This window comes from Centruroides sculpturatus, unplaced genomic scaffold (assembly GCF_000671375.1).
Source record: "Centruroides sculpturatus isolate CEXI.00-Female unplaced genomic scaffold, Cexi_2.0 scaffold209, whole genome shotgun sequence".
Lineage (NCBI taxonomy): Eukaryota > Metazoa > Arthropoda > Arachnida > Scorpiones > Buthidae > Centruroides > Centruroides sculpturatus.
In genome coordinates, this window is record NW_019384446.1 from 89298 (window position 1) to 107933 (window position 18636).

The window sequence follows — 18636 nt, forward strand, 5'->3', positions numbered from 1 at the left end:
CACTTATTCTTGTATAAACGTATTGCATTATATATTTGCATTATCAATTTATTTTTCCACTTATTCATGTATAAACGTATTGAATTATATATTATTTGCATTATTTTCAATTTATTTTTTCCACTTATTCATGTATAAAAATTTTATATTTATAATTGTAAAAAAAAATACAAATAAATATGTTAACAATAAAGCATTTATTTTATAATAGTTTATCCTGTGCTTAGTTTTTTTATATGCTAACGTCACGATTATGTCTTGAGCTTTGCTGGAAAAACTGCTACAAAAAATTAAAATGTAAAAAAATGCACTATTTTATAAAATATATATTTTAAAACATTTTATATAAAACTTTGTTTTTTCATCACAAATTATTTACATTCATTAGGCTTATCATACAGAAAAAAAATCGCAACGGATCACGTGACACGCACAGCTGTGCTGTGTTTATAAATACCTGACCTTGAGATCAGCTGACTGTTGACGATCGCGGGAAGTTTCCAAACACACCTCAGGGGAAGATGGGTTTCTAGTGACGTATGTAGTAGTTACCGTAAATACTCAAATATATCAATTATTTTTCGAACATATCTACGATTTCTATGAGTGGGGACCGAAAAAATGTTCAATAACATAAACTACTATTGGATATAAATAAATAAAATTTTATGCCGTCATCAACAACATCCAATAGAATGTAAAAATGCTTCGCTCGAGTCAGACTCGAGCGTGGACATTTTAGAAAATATTGATGACGTGTTGCTCGAGTGACACTCGAGCGTGGATCTTACGTCACGTATTTGTTGCTCGAGTCAGACTCGAGCGCGGCTCAGAAGGGGTCTCTCATTACTTTATTACGAGGAAATAAATTTTGCATTATCAATATAACACTTATATTTTTATGATGGGATTGAACGATAAATAATTCGGCAATTTTTTCGGTTAAAGAATGCATTAAATCGTCTATAATTATTAAATCCAAATTTTCGATATTTTCAGGAATACCACATTTAAAATGAATATTTTTCTCTTCCACGAACCACGGCTGAAACATTGAATAACACCACATAACTCTTTCTAACGGTTTTTCGTAGATATTTTCACACAACATTTTCCGAACTAAAGAAGTTTTTCCAGATTGAGACGGACTGACGACAATACAACTTGACGGATGTTTTAAATGCATTTCGTACAAAGTAAGTTAAATTCCTTCTTTAATAATTGCACACCTATATATTTATGAGGTAGTCCTTCGCTCATGAATTTTCGAATATCATATACAACTCTTCCAGAATTCTTACATTTATGTAAATAAACATTTCTATCTAAATGTAAAGAATATTCGCAAGTAGTATTTTTTATATCAATTTCCTTAAAATCCGATCTAGATAATAAAACTGAAAAACCAATCGTTAACGCAAATAATTCTAAACAGGTTATAATAGCGAAAGCGATTAATATATTATGAGACATGATGTAAAAATAAAGTTTAAAACCAAAATCATTGCGTATTAAAATAACACAAAACGATTAGTGCGCATGAGCGAAAAACATAATAAAACCTAGATCGCGAATTCAAAAATTAATTCATTAGAAAAATGGGAGAATCAAGTACATGCATGTCGTCGTTCGGTTGGAGAGCATTTTTTCCAATCAACGAAAAATTATTAGTTCCCTATGCTTTCTCTAGAGGTAGCTTCTCAAGCATCGAATTGGCAGAACACTCGGCTAAATCGCAAAACTTTCCACCATCCATTAAAATTCTATATTGCGTGGATTACGTACCACAGTTTATACCCAAGGTGAAACATTTCCAATGGCTGCTTACATCGAAGGAATCTTATCATCATCAAAGCTTGGAAATTCTATCAGAATCTAGCAAAACATTTAACAATTTTGAAGAATGTTTCATCGATTCGGAAAAACATAATCCTCATTGGGGACCTGAAAATAATATTCTGAAAATGTATTTTGAGTATAAAAGTGAAAACCAATAAATATTTTTTTTTTTTTAAATTTTGTGTCTTGTTTTATTTAATAATATTTTTACTTTCATTTAACTAAAACCGGTTTATTAGAAGGAAAAAAAAAGCGATTGCGTAATTAACTCGATTACGTCATTTTTAAAGTTCATCGACCTGAAACGAGTGAAAACAAAACCAAAACCAAGTGATTGCGTCATAAAAAAAATTATATAAAAGCGAGACAAACAATAAAACTAATCATTATTCGTATTACTATCGAACGAAGAAGGACTATTTTCACATCATAATGAACGGAAAAAACATAGACATGTTAGTTCGCGAAGTAGGCCCGAGTTTTGATTGGAAAGATTTTTCTAGATTAAATTTAAGTGAAGAAGTAATAAGACGACTTGCAGATAAGGTCGATTGGGACATTATTTCTGAAAAAACTAATCTTAGTGACGAATTTATTAGAGATTTCCAACATAAATTAAATTGGAATAAAATTTGGAAAAGCAAACGCTTCTCCTCCGATTTTATACAAAGATATGTTCAACGAGTTAATTGGGATGATGTTTGTCGTTATCAACAGTTATCAGAACCCTTTTTGACTCAATATCACGATCGTCTAAATTGGGATCTCAATATCAAAGACTGAGTGAAAATTTCATATTAACTTTTAAACATTTCCTCAATATGAAGCTTATTTGTAAATATCAACAATTGCACGAAGAAATTATTAGAGAACTTGAAAACATTATGGATTGGGACCTTATTTCGAAGCATCAAGAATTATCCGAAAAATTTATGGAAGATTACAAGCATAAACTTAATTGGTGTATCGTCATTGCTAATCAGAAACATTTATCAAACAAATTTGTATCGAATAATTATCATTTTACTTTGGTTTATGTTTTATCGAAAATATGCGAAAAGTTATAATTTTTTTCTAAAATAATTTTAACATAAACTTTATTTTTTAAATATAATTAATAAAATTTATATGCTTATGTTTTTGTATAATCTTCAAATTAATAAATCATTGTAACCCCTATTCTTTATTCAAAAAAAAGAGAGAGAGAGAGAGAGAGAGAGAGAGAGAGAAAGTCTTCGTGTCATTTATTTAATCACCATCGCGACATAAAAAAAAAAAACTAGAAAGAGTATATTAAACACAATGAATGCCGTAAAAAAGTCAATAAATATCGAAATAGCAAATAGCATGATCCGATTAGCGACGGTACATGTTATTTGTTATTTCTTTTAACATCTAATTTCGAAAATATATTAAAATATTTAAAAAAATGTTATTTAATATATTTCTTACCAGATGGCACCACTCACATTTAAAAAAAAAATGATAATCGTTGTGTTAATGTTAATAAATAAAATATTAGTTCACTTATACAAAATAATAGTTCTCTTATATAAAGAAAAAAAAATTAAAATATATATAGAATCGTTAAAAAAATGTTTGTACTTATTATTAAAATTAAGGAATCCAAGAATTGTTTTTTGAAGCATTGCATCTGTACTACCGTTTACAATATCCTTAGTCTTGCCGCGTACAATCTCGTCACAATTATTTTTAGTCTCGTCTAAACGTTCTCTTATAACGGAGCGATTTATTCCAGAAACTCTCATTCAAATCTTGCGGAAAAGTATAACCGAAGGGGCATCGAAAATGGGTGTGATTTCTACTCCTATGAGAGTTTCTGGGATAGTAATTATCTCGGAATCGCTCGAGAGATTCTGCAATTTTGCTCGATTTTAGCCCCTGCTCGACGTCTTTCCCTCAAAATGTTGAGAGTTTCTGGGATAAAAGTTATAAACCTCGCGAAGTTTACCAAATTATCCCAGAGTCTCTCATACATATACTACTTATATCTTAAGTTGTCTTTTATATAATAATCATCTCTAACTATTATTTTATTCTTGTTTAACTTTTCCTGTTTAATCCTAATCTGTAGATATTTCCTTCTTAACCTCGATCGTCTGCATAGATCGGCTGTAAATATTATTTTTTCTTTGTCCTTGCCAATTAAGTTTGATTTCGACTGCCAAAATTCTCTAAGAATCTCATTTCTTGCATTAACAGAATCAAGAATTATTTTGACAATAGGTTTATTTTCTCTATTATTTAATTTGATTAGTCCTTCTATTTCATTATTTTTTAATCTTAAATCATTATTTATGAATAACTTAATTTCTTGCAAGTAATCTAGTGATTTGAATGGGTAGTTCATAATGATTATATTCTTTTTAGTTTTCTTGTTTACCAGTTTATCAATTTCAAATTCCAACATACCTTTAAGATGATTATTATTTTTTGATTTTTCGTCCAGTTCTTGTAGCTTTTGATTGATTCCTTTCATATGTGAGATCCGAATAGTCCCTGGGTCTAATTAACAATTTAAGTATAAAGTTAAAAATTATGAAGTAAAATATTCTTTTATTTTGGGTGTGAAAATATCATTTTCTAACATGGGAAAGCTGATAAAAGAGTCACTTCCTTTAACGGAAGTAGACACATCCTTTTTGTTTTTTATTTATCTATTACAAAATCTCACCACCCTGGGAATTGTCATCCCCTCAATAATCCCCCCATGAGAGAATACAAAAATGCTGATTGGTCACAAATCAGGAGATATAGTCAAAAATCTACATGATTCGGGGAATACGTCAGAAGATCTCATAGAGGAGAGACATAGTCCATACAGTCTCCCTAAGGCCGACGCCCTTAGTCATATCAAATTGAGTATAAAAAATGAGCTAATTTAGGAGAAAAGAAGAATCTTTTAATAATGTGACAAATCCAGACCTCTCCATGAAATGAGGTATGATCATAGAATACAGATGAAGATAAAGACAAAGCACACTTTGAGGTAGTATGATTATCAATGAATTTGTGAGCTCTCTCTCTCTTGTGTATATTTTAATTGAATCCATACTCTCTCTCAATTGGAAATATTTAATTATTGAACATTTCAATTTTGTGAAATTTTGTTTACTTTTGTTTGATTAAATTCTTTTATTATTTGTTAAAAGATGTCTCTCAATTATCTGAATCAAATCCATAAGATATCCACACTTTTTAAAATACAATTTTAGAATACGCGGATTAACGTGTGGTTTAAATTTAAACTGGTGTTGGGAATTCTGACGTAGGAACAAAGAATTGTGAAATCCGTTAGTTCTGCCTTAGATATATTCAAACTGTAAGTCCCTCTGCCCTCAAATTTCCTCAAATTAGGAAAAGCCATTCTTTTTGACGACCCGAGAACTAGTTTCACCAACTAGCCACCGAATAAGTGGTACCAACAATCCTAGAGGAAAGGTATCCCCGGCTAATCTCACACATTTCTTCTTTGTAATTCTTGTTCACTTCTTTCAATATGTTTATTTCAGATTTAATTGATTGAATCCCAATATTTAGCTGACTAAATTTATCCTGAATTAGATCATAGGTGGATTTTAATGTATATTGAGTTCGTCAATTACTTGTGATTCTGGTTCACTTACTGGTTCGAAGTACTCATAAATTTTCGGACTCTTCGTAGATTCAGAGAGTTGTTTACTATTTCCATCTATTTGATAATATTCATCACTTAACATTTCTGCTAGTTGATTTTTTTTCTCCTCATCCTTTGGACTTACCTTGCGAGGTCTGCCACGCCCCCTTTTTTGCATTTCCAATTGACTTAATCCTTGTGAGAAATGGGCAGAGGGCCTGGGTTGGATTCAACTCNTCTGGTTCACTTACTGGTTCGAAGTACTCATAAATTTTCGGACTCTTCGTAGATTCAGAGAGTTGTTTACTATTTCCATCTATTTGATAATATTCATCACTTAACATTTCTGCTAGTTGATTTTTTTTCTCCTCATCCTTTGGACTTACCTTGCGAGGTCTGCCACGCCCCCTTTTTTGCATTTCCAATTGACTTAATCCTTGTGAGAAATGGGCAGAGGGCCTGGGTTGGATTCAACTCCAGCAATTATTAATAGTATTATAATTAAATCCAAGGATAACCTGTTAGCAAATTTCCAAATTTTTACACAAGTCATTTTTCCTTTCTTTATTATCGCTTTCATGCTCTAGTTCAGTGTTTTTCAACCTTCTTGAATACGCAACCCCTTTACAAGTTAAAAAATTCCGGCGACCCCCCTAGGGCCATATTAAAACTATATCAGTGATTTTAAAAACTATGTATTTAATTTTCTTTCTGTTGAGACAAATTATTGTTGATTAAAATGAAAATTTCAGAAGAATCGACAATAACTTAACACACAATAAAGTATGAAACTTCCTTTAATTATAACATTCAGCACAGGGAGCTGTTGACATTTTTTTTTTTCTTTAGGATCAGAATTTTCAGCTTCTACTTTTCTACTTTTTATTTCTCTTTTGCAAATCAGCTCAACGCTTTTTCCGCTATCATTTTCTGGGATGGGCCGTAATTCTTTCTGAAATTGTAGTTTTTTAATGTAGTGTAAGACCTACAAACACTTGTCATTTTCTTCTACCCGCGACACCCCGTGTAAGGCTTTGCGACCCCCTGGGGGTCGCGACCCATAGGTTGAAAAACACTGCTATAGTTTACTGCGTCTCAACTCCTCTCAAAAGTTCACTCACACACTAGCCGAGCAGCTCACACCCCCATTGACAATTATCAATAGTTATAAAATTTTTTAGAATTTGTGAAAATATAAACTCCTCTGTTTTTGAAAAAATTCCTTTAACATAATTATTGGGATTTAAGATGCTTATGTATGAATATAAATTTTAGTTAATTTAGTTAAATTTTAATTAACTTTAACAGATTTTTCTGTTAAAATTAACAAAAATTTATATTCATACATAATTATTAAAAATCAGATTATAATATTTTAAATTAACTAAAACAGTTTTAATTTAAACATTCATGTAATGTTTTGAAACTTTCTAGCATCATTTTCAAATACATTATATGATTTTTGTTTTAATGAAAGTCAAATAATAGATTTGAGGACAATGCTGAAGGGCATAACATGAAAACAGCTTCAAATATTATAATTACATGTGTTGTGCTTTACAACATTTGCATTAAAAATAATATTGCTTTGGAGGATGATGATATATTGCAACCAGAAGACCAGTTACAGCAGATCATACCATCAACAGAATTTGAAAACACATCAAATGATATACTTTTTAATGAAGCTAGACAGATAGACAGATTCAACAACAACTAATAAGTTTATGTTTTTCTTAAAAATATTTTTAATGATTAATATTTAATCATTTTTTAAATCATATATTCATTATATATGTATTTAATCATATATTCATCATATATTTAATGATATATATATATATATAAATTTTTAATGATAGATATATATCATTAAAATAGATATATATCAAGANCTAATTTCTTTCAAATTATATTAAAATGGTTTAAGTGAAAGGTATGAAAATAGTAAAAATAGATATATTCTTCGTTCGTATATAATAAAGGTAAAATTTTTTTATAAGTTTCAATATGGATTATTATAGCATGAATTTTGAATTGAATGAAACAAAACATGGCTTCTTTCCTAATTTTTTGTTAACAGGATCACTGGATATATTTCGCTAGAGGCGTTGCAGTCGGTTTTCACCCAGCTAAATGTGTTCCTGCAGCTAAACGCTCCATATAAACTGAGAAGAAGAAGACGCTCGTGTCATTTCAATTCTTGGTTATAATTGTATTAAAATAGGTTCGGGATTCTTCCAGTAAAATGGAAGAATATGAAGGCAATGTCGGATTTATTGGTTCAGGAAAAATGGCTTATGCATTAGCCAATGGAATATTAAAATCTGGTAAATAAGTTTTGACATTTAAATATGTACTGTACAGTGTCTCACAGGGAAGTGATCGTTTCAGAGGGCGCATCGCCTGATAAAAAGCGTCTTTAATACAACTGGATAAACAAGCCAATGATAGCCATTTCATTTTAAACGGATTATACCATTGGTTTGCTTACCTCGCTGTGTTACACGTCCTTTATTAGGCAATATGCCCACAATTTCGAAATGATGAATCAAAATCTGAAAATGCAACGTAACTTTTTAATTTAGTTGAATATATTTCAAGATGTCTCACGATAAATTTTAATAAAAAATAAATTTAAAGTACTTGTAATTATCGTATGAAAATAAAATCTGTTATATATCACAATTTCTCTTCACAGTGAAATTGGTTCATGTAAAGTTCCTACATGCAAAGTATGAGTTTGCATATTTTTTTTAACTCTACTGTATGGGTGCTAAGAGGATTTTTTTAGCAAGCCCATTATGGGTTTGGCCATGTGGTGAGGGACAGGACCAAACATAGGGGACAGATCTCCCCTAAAAAACTTCTCAGGGATTTTTGATCTGCCACGGGTTTAAATTAGTGGGTTGCCACCTTAACCACTTGGCTATCCAGCCATTGAATATAAAGCTGAGATTGAAAGTATTAATTGCTTTTAATGAAAATTTTGGTAATTTCATAATTTTGGTATGGTTCTCAAACAACAGGACATCAAACAAGGATTGCAAAATATGAGCGGGTCATTCACTGTTACAAGCTTGAAAAAAGCAAATAGCATAGCAAAAGTTGTAAATTAAATTAGGGCAATAGTCTAGCACAGTGTTTTTCAACCTGTAGGGTGCGACCCCCAAGGGGGTCGCAGGTATAAGAAAAAGACAAGTGTTTGTAGGTCCTACACTACAATAAAAACAACTAGAATTTCAGTGAGAAGGCTGTGCCTGTTTATTTTACAGAACAATTGGTTTTTCGATCGATATTTAGGTCTCAACAGAAAGAAAATTAAATATGTAGTTTTTAAAATCACTGATATAGATTTAATATGGCCCTGGGGGTCGCCAGAAATTTTTAACTTGTAAAGGGGTCGCATATTCAAGAAGGTTGAAAAACACTGGTCTAGCATATAACTGAAAGATTTAGGCAGAATCTTGTCTTTGACTTTTCCTATGTTTATATGGGGTCAGTGTATCTTTAATCTGTCTTCTCCACTTCTCTCTATCCAGGGTGTCCATTCTTCTCCATCTCCTCTCCCAAATTCTATGCCATCTTGTCTCTTTATCTCAAGCAGCTTTATACCTGTAATCAGTTCGTAATTTGTAAAGAAAAGTTACTTTCCGTAGATAAGATTTCTTCTCAAGAAATATTGCTGAGAGAAGCAGCTGCAGATAATTCAAAAAGTGGAGGGCAAGGCTATGCATGCTGTCATTGCAAAAAGAAGTGTTCCACGAATAAATGCAGTTGTAAAAGCAAGGGATTCTTGTGCAATTCAAAATGTCATAACAGTTAAGTTGTTGCAATAAATAAGATTGTATAATGTCAATCACATAATATATGTGTAAGTTTACTATTGTGTATTATTTTTCTTTTCTGATTAAGAATGTACCATTCATTTTAGGTTCAACAATTTATGTGCTGTTACTTAAGTTTTCTCTTATCTTGACATATTAAAAAGTTGCATTTTTGTCTTAATGTAATAAAAATATTTTTATTCAACATTCACCATCAGTGCATGATGAATGTTGACATTTGCCAGTGTAAGTGAGAAATAATGATATTTAGCAAATATTTTGTACATACACGAAATGACTGTGTGAATGCTGACATTCACCAAAGAATCTGAACATTGCCAGATATGTCTTTCATAGTAACATGTATACTAATAAATTGTGTGTGTATGTGTGTATATACACACACACCTGTTAAGAGCCTGTCTTTTTCAAGAATATTCAGATATAAAGAAGAACAGAAAAATCAGTACCTGAAAAACAAATTTAATTTGAAAATAAATAATTATTCTAAACAAATATATAAAAATAATATATTTTCTCAAATATTATAAATTATTTTGGGATAACATATCAACAATAGTAGTTAATGCTGTTGCAATTTTTTTAAGTGAGTTTGTTTTCCTCAGATGTGGAAAGTTCTTTCTCCCTTAACTCCAGTTCTTTTTTCTTCAGTTTAAGTTTTTCCTGTTGTAGCTGAATAAACGAATCTGTTGTTTTCTTTGCTTCATTTAATTCTTGTTCAACAGAAATGTGTTTTCTTTTTCTTCATTTACTACAAAACATAAATTCACAAGGAAAACTTAGTCTTTGTACATGCTAACTATAAAATTAATTAATTTTTTTATACTAAATCTTATAACTTTGTATATTAATATGACTTAATAATTAATAATGCAGTTCATTTATAACAGATTCTATAAATTCAGTTCTTATAATTAATGCTACAGTTGCTTTAATGAAGTAATTTGAAAATATTTTAAAAATTTACTTACACTCACTCACTCCTTTTGATAAGCCTGCATTTTCACTATGTGTTAGATAAATTGAAAACATTTGAAAACCATAACAAATTTTTGTGTTATAATTACTTTGTATTTGAGATTATTTATTTTGATGCATACTAACGCTTTTCAGATTCAGAAATAAAATTTTATACCTGTCACATTGATATTTTCAATTTCTGGCAGTGCTGTAGATTCCTATTATAGTAATAAATTGCATTTTTAAAAAATGAACAGAATAGTAGTAGTACAGATAGAAATTTCAAAAATATATTATTATTATTTAATAGTGTCCATTCTATACAGAAAAATAATGAAGTATAACATTTTTTAAAACACATTAGTCTTTATTCATTTTAAATTTAAAGATTATTATTTACCCCAAAGCCTCTGTATCTCCCATTACAGAAAGAATTCTTTCTTGTAAAGAAGATAATTTTTCATTCAATTCTTTACTACCCCCAGTCTTTTCTCTGCTGTTTTTTATTCTCAATGCCTTCTCTTTTGCATTCCTTTTCATGTCAAGCCAGCACTAATAAAAAATCTTATTTGATAAAATTATACAGCAAATTTTTTCAAAAATAAAAAAAATTATCTAATTCATCAAAAAAGAGAATTAAAATGATAGTAAATTATATGTATAAATTATTAACGACATAGACACTATATTAAGATTATTTATTAATCAGAAGTGTTAAGTTCCTGATTAATCAAATAATCTTAATAGACAAAACAATTTAAGAAATAGATCAAGGAAGAAAACTATATGAAGAAAGGATTAAATTAAAATACTTTTTCAATTACACGACGGATTGGNAAAAGAGAATTAAAATGATAGTAAATTATATGTATAAATTATTAACGACATAGACACTATATTAAGATTATTTATTAATCAGAAGTGTTAAGTTCATTGAACAATTTAAGAAGCAGATCAAGGAAGAAAACTGAAGAAAGGATTAAATTAAAACACTTACTTTTTTTCATTCCACAATGAATTGTTTAGCTCCAACACACGCATTTAATTTTTTAACTAATTCTTTCCACATATCTAATTGTTTTTTTTCTAGTAAATTCGTTGTCAAATTTTCTACGGTTCATTTTCTTATTGTTTTTCTATGTATGTGACTAATATTTCTTTCTGTTCATCACTGATTTTTTTAAATAAAACATTGGAGGTCTCCATTTTCTTTATGCATCCTATATCATTATAATACAAAAGTAACTGTAACATGTGCAAACTAATTCACATGGAATTTGTTTACAACTTGTTACAGTTAAACAGTTAAGTTGATTGGTCGAATCATTATAGTCACAAACCCAGATGCATTGTAAATACTGTAATCCCATTATGCTTAATGACATATGTAACCAAGTTAGTATGACATATTTCCTCTCGCTTTTTAAGTTCACTTGATGGGTCTAACTCGCGACTACCAATTATGTGAGTCATAGTAACATGAGTGAGTTGAATGACATCAATTCAAGTACAACATGAAAAACTCGAGACTAAGGACCTGGGATGAGACACAACACACACAGCTCCAAGATAGAGAACACACACAAACTGGTCCTACACTAAATAAAAAAACCATGAAGTTAGGCTTAGGAAAGCTAAGTTTAACAACTCTGCTAAGCCTAAACAAGGCCTAATTCCCTATACCCTAGTATGGGAAAGAGGTAACTAAGCCTGAATTTATGGTTAGGAACTAAAATCTTAGCTAAAAATTTCAAGGAGCAAACTAACACAGGTCTTGCTTCTTCAAGAACTCTGTCTGGACTCCACCAGCATTGCCAAATGTTTTTAGTGTCTGTAGCCAAAAATTTTCTAAAAAGTAGCCAATTCATTAAAAATTCCTTTTTAATAACCTGTGATTTGATGATAAAATAAAAAGACATGCCATTTGTGCTTTTCTAGCAATAACTTTAATCACAATAATTGTTTTTGACCAATTTACAGGCTTGTAAACTGATCGGAAATAAGGATCGCAAGACTCAAAATACATGCATACACTGTAATTTATTATGTCGAGATCACTCATTTTATCTGCGAAGTAGATTGCAATGAATTATGCAACAAATGATTTTGCCAAGACAGAGTATAAAAAATTAATTTTTCTATATATTCTTAATAGTTAAAGGAGACAAACAAAAATTTATTTGAAAAAAAAAAAACAAATATTTGTTTTCTTTGGGTCTCAACTTAATAAAAGTGATGAAACACTATTTTAAAATGCATTTTTATTTAAATAATATATTTATAAATAATGTGTAGCCAAAATTGTAGCCACGTCAAATTTATGTAGCCCAAAAAGTAGCCAATGCGCCAAATGATATTTTTTATGCCAAACTAAAAAAGAGTAGCCAAATCTGGCAACTCTGAACTCCACCACAAAGTACACTGGAAACTTCACCCACGAGTACAGCAAGCAGGACATCTTGCTGCCAACAAGAGCAGTGCTCGATCGATGGCAGAGGGACTCAGATCGAGGGCAGAGGGCCGGGGTGCGCAGTAGTGTATTTTAATGGCGCCCCTGTCAAGAGAGGCTCCACAAGGGGCACCCACTTGTGCTTTCACTCCTTATTGGCAGGGCTACCAACTTGTGTCAACTACACTCCTTTTATCTTGTCCAAAGACAAGACTTCCCTGGGAATCCTGGAAATCCTACAGTGATCGTCCTCTGGAATTGGACTTACTGAGGGACCTACTTGGACCTCTTATTGCCGAAACCAAAGAGAATAGCCACTGTGCCTCATCTGTACCAATCTCTCTTCTGTTTTGATGTGAGTCTGAATGCCACTATGCCAAATTGCAGCTCTAGTTGCTGTTTGTTTGAACAGGGATAGGTTTCAGTTTAGGGAGATGTTAGAAACCCTGTTGGAGTCCATGGATAGGGACACAGAATGCAGACAACAAGCTTCATTAAGGCCTGGTACACAGACCCAAGGCTCATGATACTCTGACACCTCTGGAAGCTTAGGCCCGAGTCTAAAGACTCCATCAACGACTGACCAAAGCAGGACCATCGGATTCTCTATACCTGCTGCCTCTCTCTGCTAGGCCTCTGCCACGCCGAGGTCAGTTCGCTACTTTGGGGCGATACATATACCAATAACACAGCTTAATGTTACACTTGTTTGGGTAGTCTTGACTTGTATGACAGTATAGCACTTGGCATCGGTATCAGCTGAGCATGACATTTGCAACATAGTAATAAATTTAAGGTAATTTATATATATTGTGTATTTGAAGTTATATATTTTTTATTTCCGTAAACAGCTACCATATTTGATATTTGCAAAAATATATATTTTAGTTCAAATACATATGAGATTGGCTGACTAGGTGGTGGAGATTCGGGAGAATCCTAAGATATTAGGTGAAATAGATGCCAACACACACACACACAACATACACACATATATCCATGGAATTTTTTTGTTTTTGAATTTTTTGGATTCAGGAAGTCTCAAGATGAGCAGATTTGCAAAATTCTGAAAGGGTAAATTTGACACAATTCTAATACTTTCTCTTGTTAGGTATACATAACAGCCAGGAAAAGAATCTGTGATCAATATATACTTTGCTAAAACTAAGTAGACCTGTTATTTTATTAATAGGCTTGATAGTATGAATTAAAACTTTTTAATATACAAAACATAATTTTAATTTATTTAATAATTCTTAAATTTTGTATTACATATAGAATAGTGGTGTTTGCTGGAGACATAACACCAGTTGATATGATGTGCCATTTACCTGCTGTATGTGAAGAAAAGAATTTGCCTTATATTTACACTCCAAGTCGTGCTGTAAGTATATCAATATGATTTAACAGACAATAGATTGACATAGTACTTCATATTTGCTATAATCTTTAATTTTATAATCTTTTAATGACATCATACAGGTTGTCCCATTTAAAATCAGCCCCATTCACTAGAAACAAATGAATTTTGGTTAAGGATGCTTGTTACACATCTTATTTTAACATTATTTAAATGTACAGAAACTTAGATTACATTGTTCTTGTGCATCTATATGTATTTATCAAGTTTAGATCAACCTTAAAATAATATACTCATGTTGATTGCTTCAAGCTTCTGCAAATTCTTTCCTCCAATTCATGTATAGTTCTGGGATTGGTCTTATTCCCTTTTAATACCAGCTATAAAATTAACATCACTAATGTTTCTTTATCTCAGTTGGACTCATTTTAAATGGGACACTCTGTATAAAGCTATAAAAAATATAGTTTAAGATTGTATGTGTATTTAGAAAAAGATGACAACAAGGTTGGAAACAGAATGTTGCTTATTTTTTTTCTTGTTTTCATTGAATATTTATTGCAAAATTCTTATATTGCCAACAACAATAATTTAAAAAATTATTCAGTGATGGATTGAGTCATTTGAGAGAGATGGATGGTAACAGGGAGAATATATACACCAGTTTTCTACTCTGGAGACTCAGTTTTAAACCTAGCTGTAGAAAATATTTCATGCTGTGAATGAAATGAAATCTGTCTGTATAAATGAAGTTTGAAGCAAAATATTGTCAGAATGAGTGCATTGTATAGTACTGTTTTAAAAGTAAAATCATAATTGTCTATGATTCAACAAGAAATAGATTACTAGCCTACATTCTGGCTTGGAAGGATTTGATAAGAATGACATAGATGAATTTTTTGTCTCACACATACTGAGAAACAAAATCTGTTTAGTTACTCTAAGAGCCAGTAACAAAACAGCTAATGCATCTGAATTCATAAACATTTTCTCAAAAAAATGCAACTTTGAAAGTTTGTGCTTAAATAATTTTAACAGTAGAATGATTCTCTGAAGTTCTGCATTTGATGAATTGACATTTTTACAACTGATGATCTCAACAGAGAAAGTCATTTACAAATAGCCCAGTTAATATAGCATGTTATCAGTTGCTATAAGGAAATTTACTTAACAAAAATAGCTGTTCACAAAAATAGATTAAATAAATATTTTAAGAAAAAGAAGAATAGAAATGCATTTCAATTTGAAGATTTAAAAAGAGTTTTTCAGTACATTTGAGAAACTAATTTGTAATTTTTTCTTAGGTAAAGATTTAAAATAATCAAATTTTTGAAAGTTGTAGTTATGTTAATATGCTAAAAAAAATAATGTTTGTGTGTTTATTTATGTATTTATTTTCGATTATAATAGGAAAAGTCTTGCAACAATACTAATTAACAGAAAAACCCGTATTAAAATGTGTCATAATAAGTTGAGAAATAACTTTTTCTATAATAAATTACATTTTCTTAAAATATTTTTTAGTTTTGGAACCTATCTGCAATATTTTTGTTTGCACCATTTTAAATTGTCATTTTGCTTTGCATCTTTGACATAAAACAAGATCTTATTCATTATTAATTTATTTATGTATTTAATAATTTCTGCTATAAAACAAATTTATGGAAAAAGTGAAGACGATCAGCTGAATAATGAAATATATTTCAAAACACTTTGATTTCTAACTGGATTCCATTAAAGTAAACAATTTCATACCTTCTCAGCAATATATTAACATCATATGCTAACATTTTTAGATATATTTAATCCCTATCCTCAAACAACCCATTATTTTATTGTAGGATTTAGGAAATGCTATGGGTGTAAATAGAGGTTGTCTAATGGTGATGATAAGAAGCCATCAAGATTATGAGGAATTATTTGAAGAGTGCTCAACAGAAATTGGAAAACTTCCCATTCCTATATATGATCCCCAGCAAACTCTGTAATGTATCATTTTTAAAAATTCATTTTGAAATATTAAATTTTACTGAGTTTATTTTTTTTTTTATTCTTTTTGTTTTACAGTTAAGAAAAGCATGTGGTATGACATCACGTCAATTCTAATTTTGTTCATCAATTCAGAATATGAAAAATGTATAAATTTCTCCATCAACAAAATAATGCATTTTATTATGACAAAAGTGTAAAATAAACTAAATTCTTTTATTAATGTGATGCCTTACTTTATATTTAATTTTATTAATATTAGTTTCAGAATATAAATATTTATCCCTACAAAACTTTTTATTATTGAAAATTATTTCTATAACAGCATTTCTCAAACTTTTTGCTCATGCATCCCAAAATATTTGTAATGATTCTGCGATTCAAATCTTTATAAAATTTTTAAAAATCTGGTAAATTGGAGTCTTACTGTATATTACATAATGAAATAGAAGTTATTATCAATAATGCATAATTTTTATGTGAAATGTAACATTGAGTACATTTCTATTAAGAGTGGTTTAGGCCAATTTCAATTTATGACAAATAACTTACTTCAATTTCAGTTTGAGAAATGCTGTTCTATAACATATCTTGATTTAGATCTATAACTCTTTAATCCATAGTTAATCAGCTGATACAATGCAGGGGTCACCAAACAACTGCCCGTGGGCCAGATCCGGCCCACTAGGTCAATTCATCAGGCCTGCCGCTGCACTGTGCCACAAATGACATCCAATATAATTATTTATATGGAAATATCATAGATTATAGATGAACTTACTATGTAGAAAAAAATTAAAATAACTTCAAGTAAAAATGTCAAAATTGGTCATTTGACAGTAATATAATTTTTAGGAAAATCAGTGAATATCAGAGGGTTTTTTGTGTAAGTACAGTACATTAATAATAATAGTAGATAAATAATGTGGGGGTTATAGGCAAAGCATGGGGTTTCTGTATAAATGTTTGTATGGATAAAGAATGCCTACATCCCACAGTACAGAAAGTAGACTACAGAATTAAAATATTACAAATAGATATTAAATTTATCATCGAAAATAGCATTAGGAAAAGTTAAAATCATCTTTTAAAACAGAAAAACAAAAACCAAATTGATGAATCCAAAATGCACATAGTTTAATAAAGAAATCTCAGTCAACTTTCATATTAAATAACTGTGGTTTGATAAGTTCTTTAGAATAGGAAAATTAATATTAGTTTTTCTACTTCTATTATTTAAGGATTAACAGTCATGTCTAGATTATAGTAATAAGTATTAAAACTTTATCGAGAAAAAGGATATTTTAAAAAATTACTTCTACAGACACTTTCAATTTTTACTTACAAGTTAGAAATAGATAAATTCATTTATTATAAAGGAGATAAAGAAACATTTATTTGAAAAAAACAAATATTTGTTTTATTTGGGTCTACTTAAAAAACGATGGAAAACACCATTTTAAAGTGCATTTTTATATTATGACTCACACAACTTATGTATCTGAAAACCAGTATTTATTGTTTTACAAACACTTTCAACCTGATCTACAGGCCATTGTCAGGTATTTTCAATTTTCTGGAACGTTTTTGTATTGTTTCCAGGTTCGAACGATTGTGTGAAAAGAAATTCAAATTTTTATAACTGTTCGAACATCTGCTTGAGATATCAAATATATAAAAAATGTAACAAATACAGTCGACCCCCCAATAACACTGTTGATTACGTGTGCCACGGGCTGTGAACGGCTCACGTATTGTAAAATCTAAGTGACTCGTACAACATGGAATTCATATAAAACGGAATTATCAACAGTGTTATAGGGGGGTCGACTGTAGTATATGTGAAACTAGCTGTTACCCGCGACTTTTGCAAGCAAACCCCATTTATATTCAGTATTTCAACAAGCATAGTAATTGTTATATAACACCTACCGCTGAGAATAAACCAACTATTTTCAATTTGATCAATTTTCTGGAACGTTTACAATCATTCTATAATCGAACAAATATGTAATAACAAATTCGAATTTAAACGGTTCAAATATTTGGTTAAAAAATCGTAATACGTAAATATTGTACGTTTGGAAATTAAGTTATTACCATCAGAAACAAAAAATCGCATTTAAAATAGTACAGTAGAAGCCGTTCTTCCGGTTAAGCGTTAATGCTCTCCCCCGCGGGGAATTTCGAAAAATCCCTTAGTGTGCGTTTCCATGACGTACCCTAACTGTACCAAATTTCATTTCTTTAGGTTCAGCGGTTTGCCCTGGGCGATGATGAATCAGTGAGTCAATCAGTCAGGATAAGTAATTTTATATATTTAGATTGAACTAATTAAAATACATGGAATCAGGGCCGCCCTTAGCTCTTGCGGGCCCTTTCTAAAAATAAACTAAGTATTAGTAAAAAAAAAAACTAATAAGTAAAATAATTAACGTTAATTTTTCAAAAATTTATTTAAAATTTCTGAAATATAAAACAAAGTTTAAAAAAATATATTTTTAAGATTGTACGAAGTATGTTTGTTTTTATTTATTTTTATCTTAATTTTTTT

The 18636-nt window shown here is 30.2% G+C and overlaps 1 protein-coding gene across 1 annotated transcript; it reads left to right on the top strand.

The window, feature by feature from the left end:
- Positions 1-1152: 1152 nt before the first annotated feature.
- Positions 1153-16297, top strand: LOC111620390 (H/ACA ribonucleoprotein complex subunit 2-like protein; the record flags this gene model as incomplete). The annotated part of the gene is made up of 4 exons (XM_023362305.1): positions 1153-1196; positions 14012-14117; positions 15935-16077; positions 16161-16297. Coding segments are annotated over 4 exons (297 nt in total), but the record flags the coding sequence as incomplete, so codon positions are not given.
- Positions 16298-18636: the final 2339 nt, after the last annotated feature.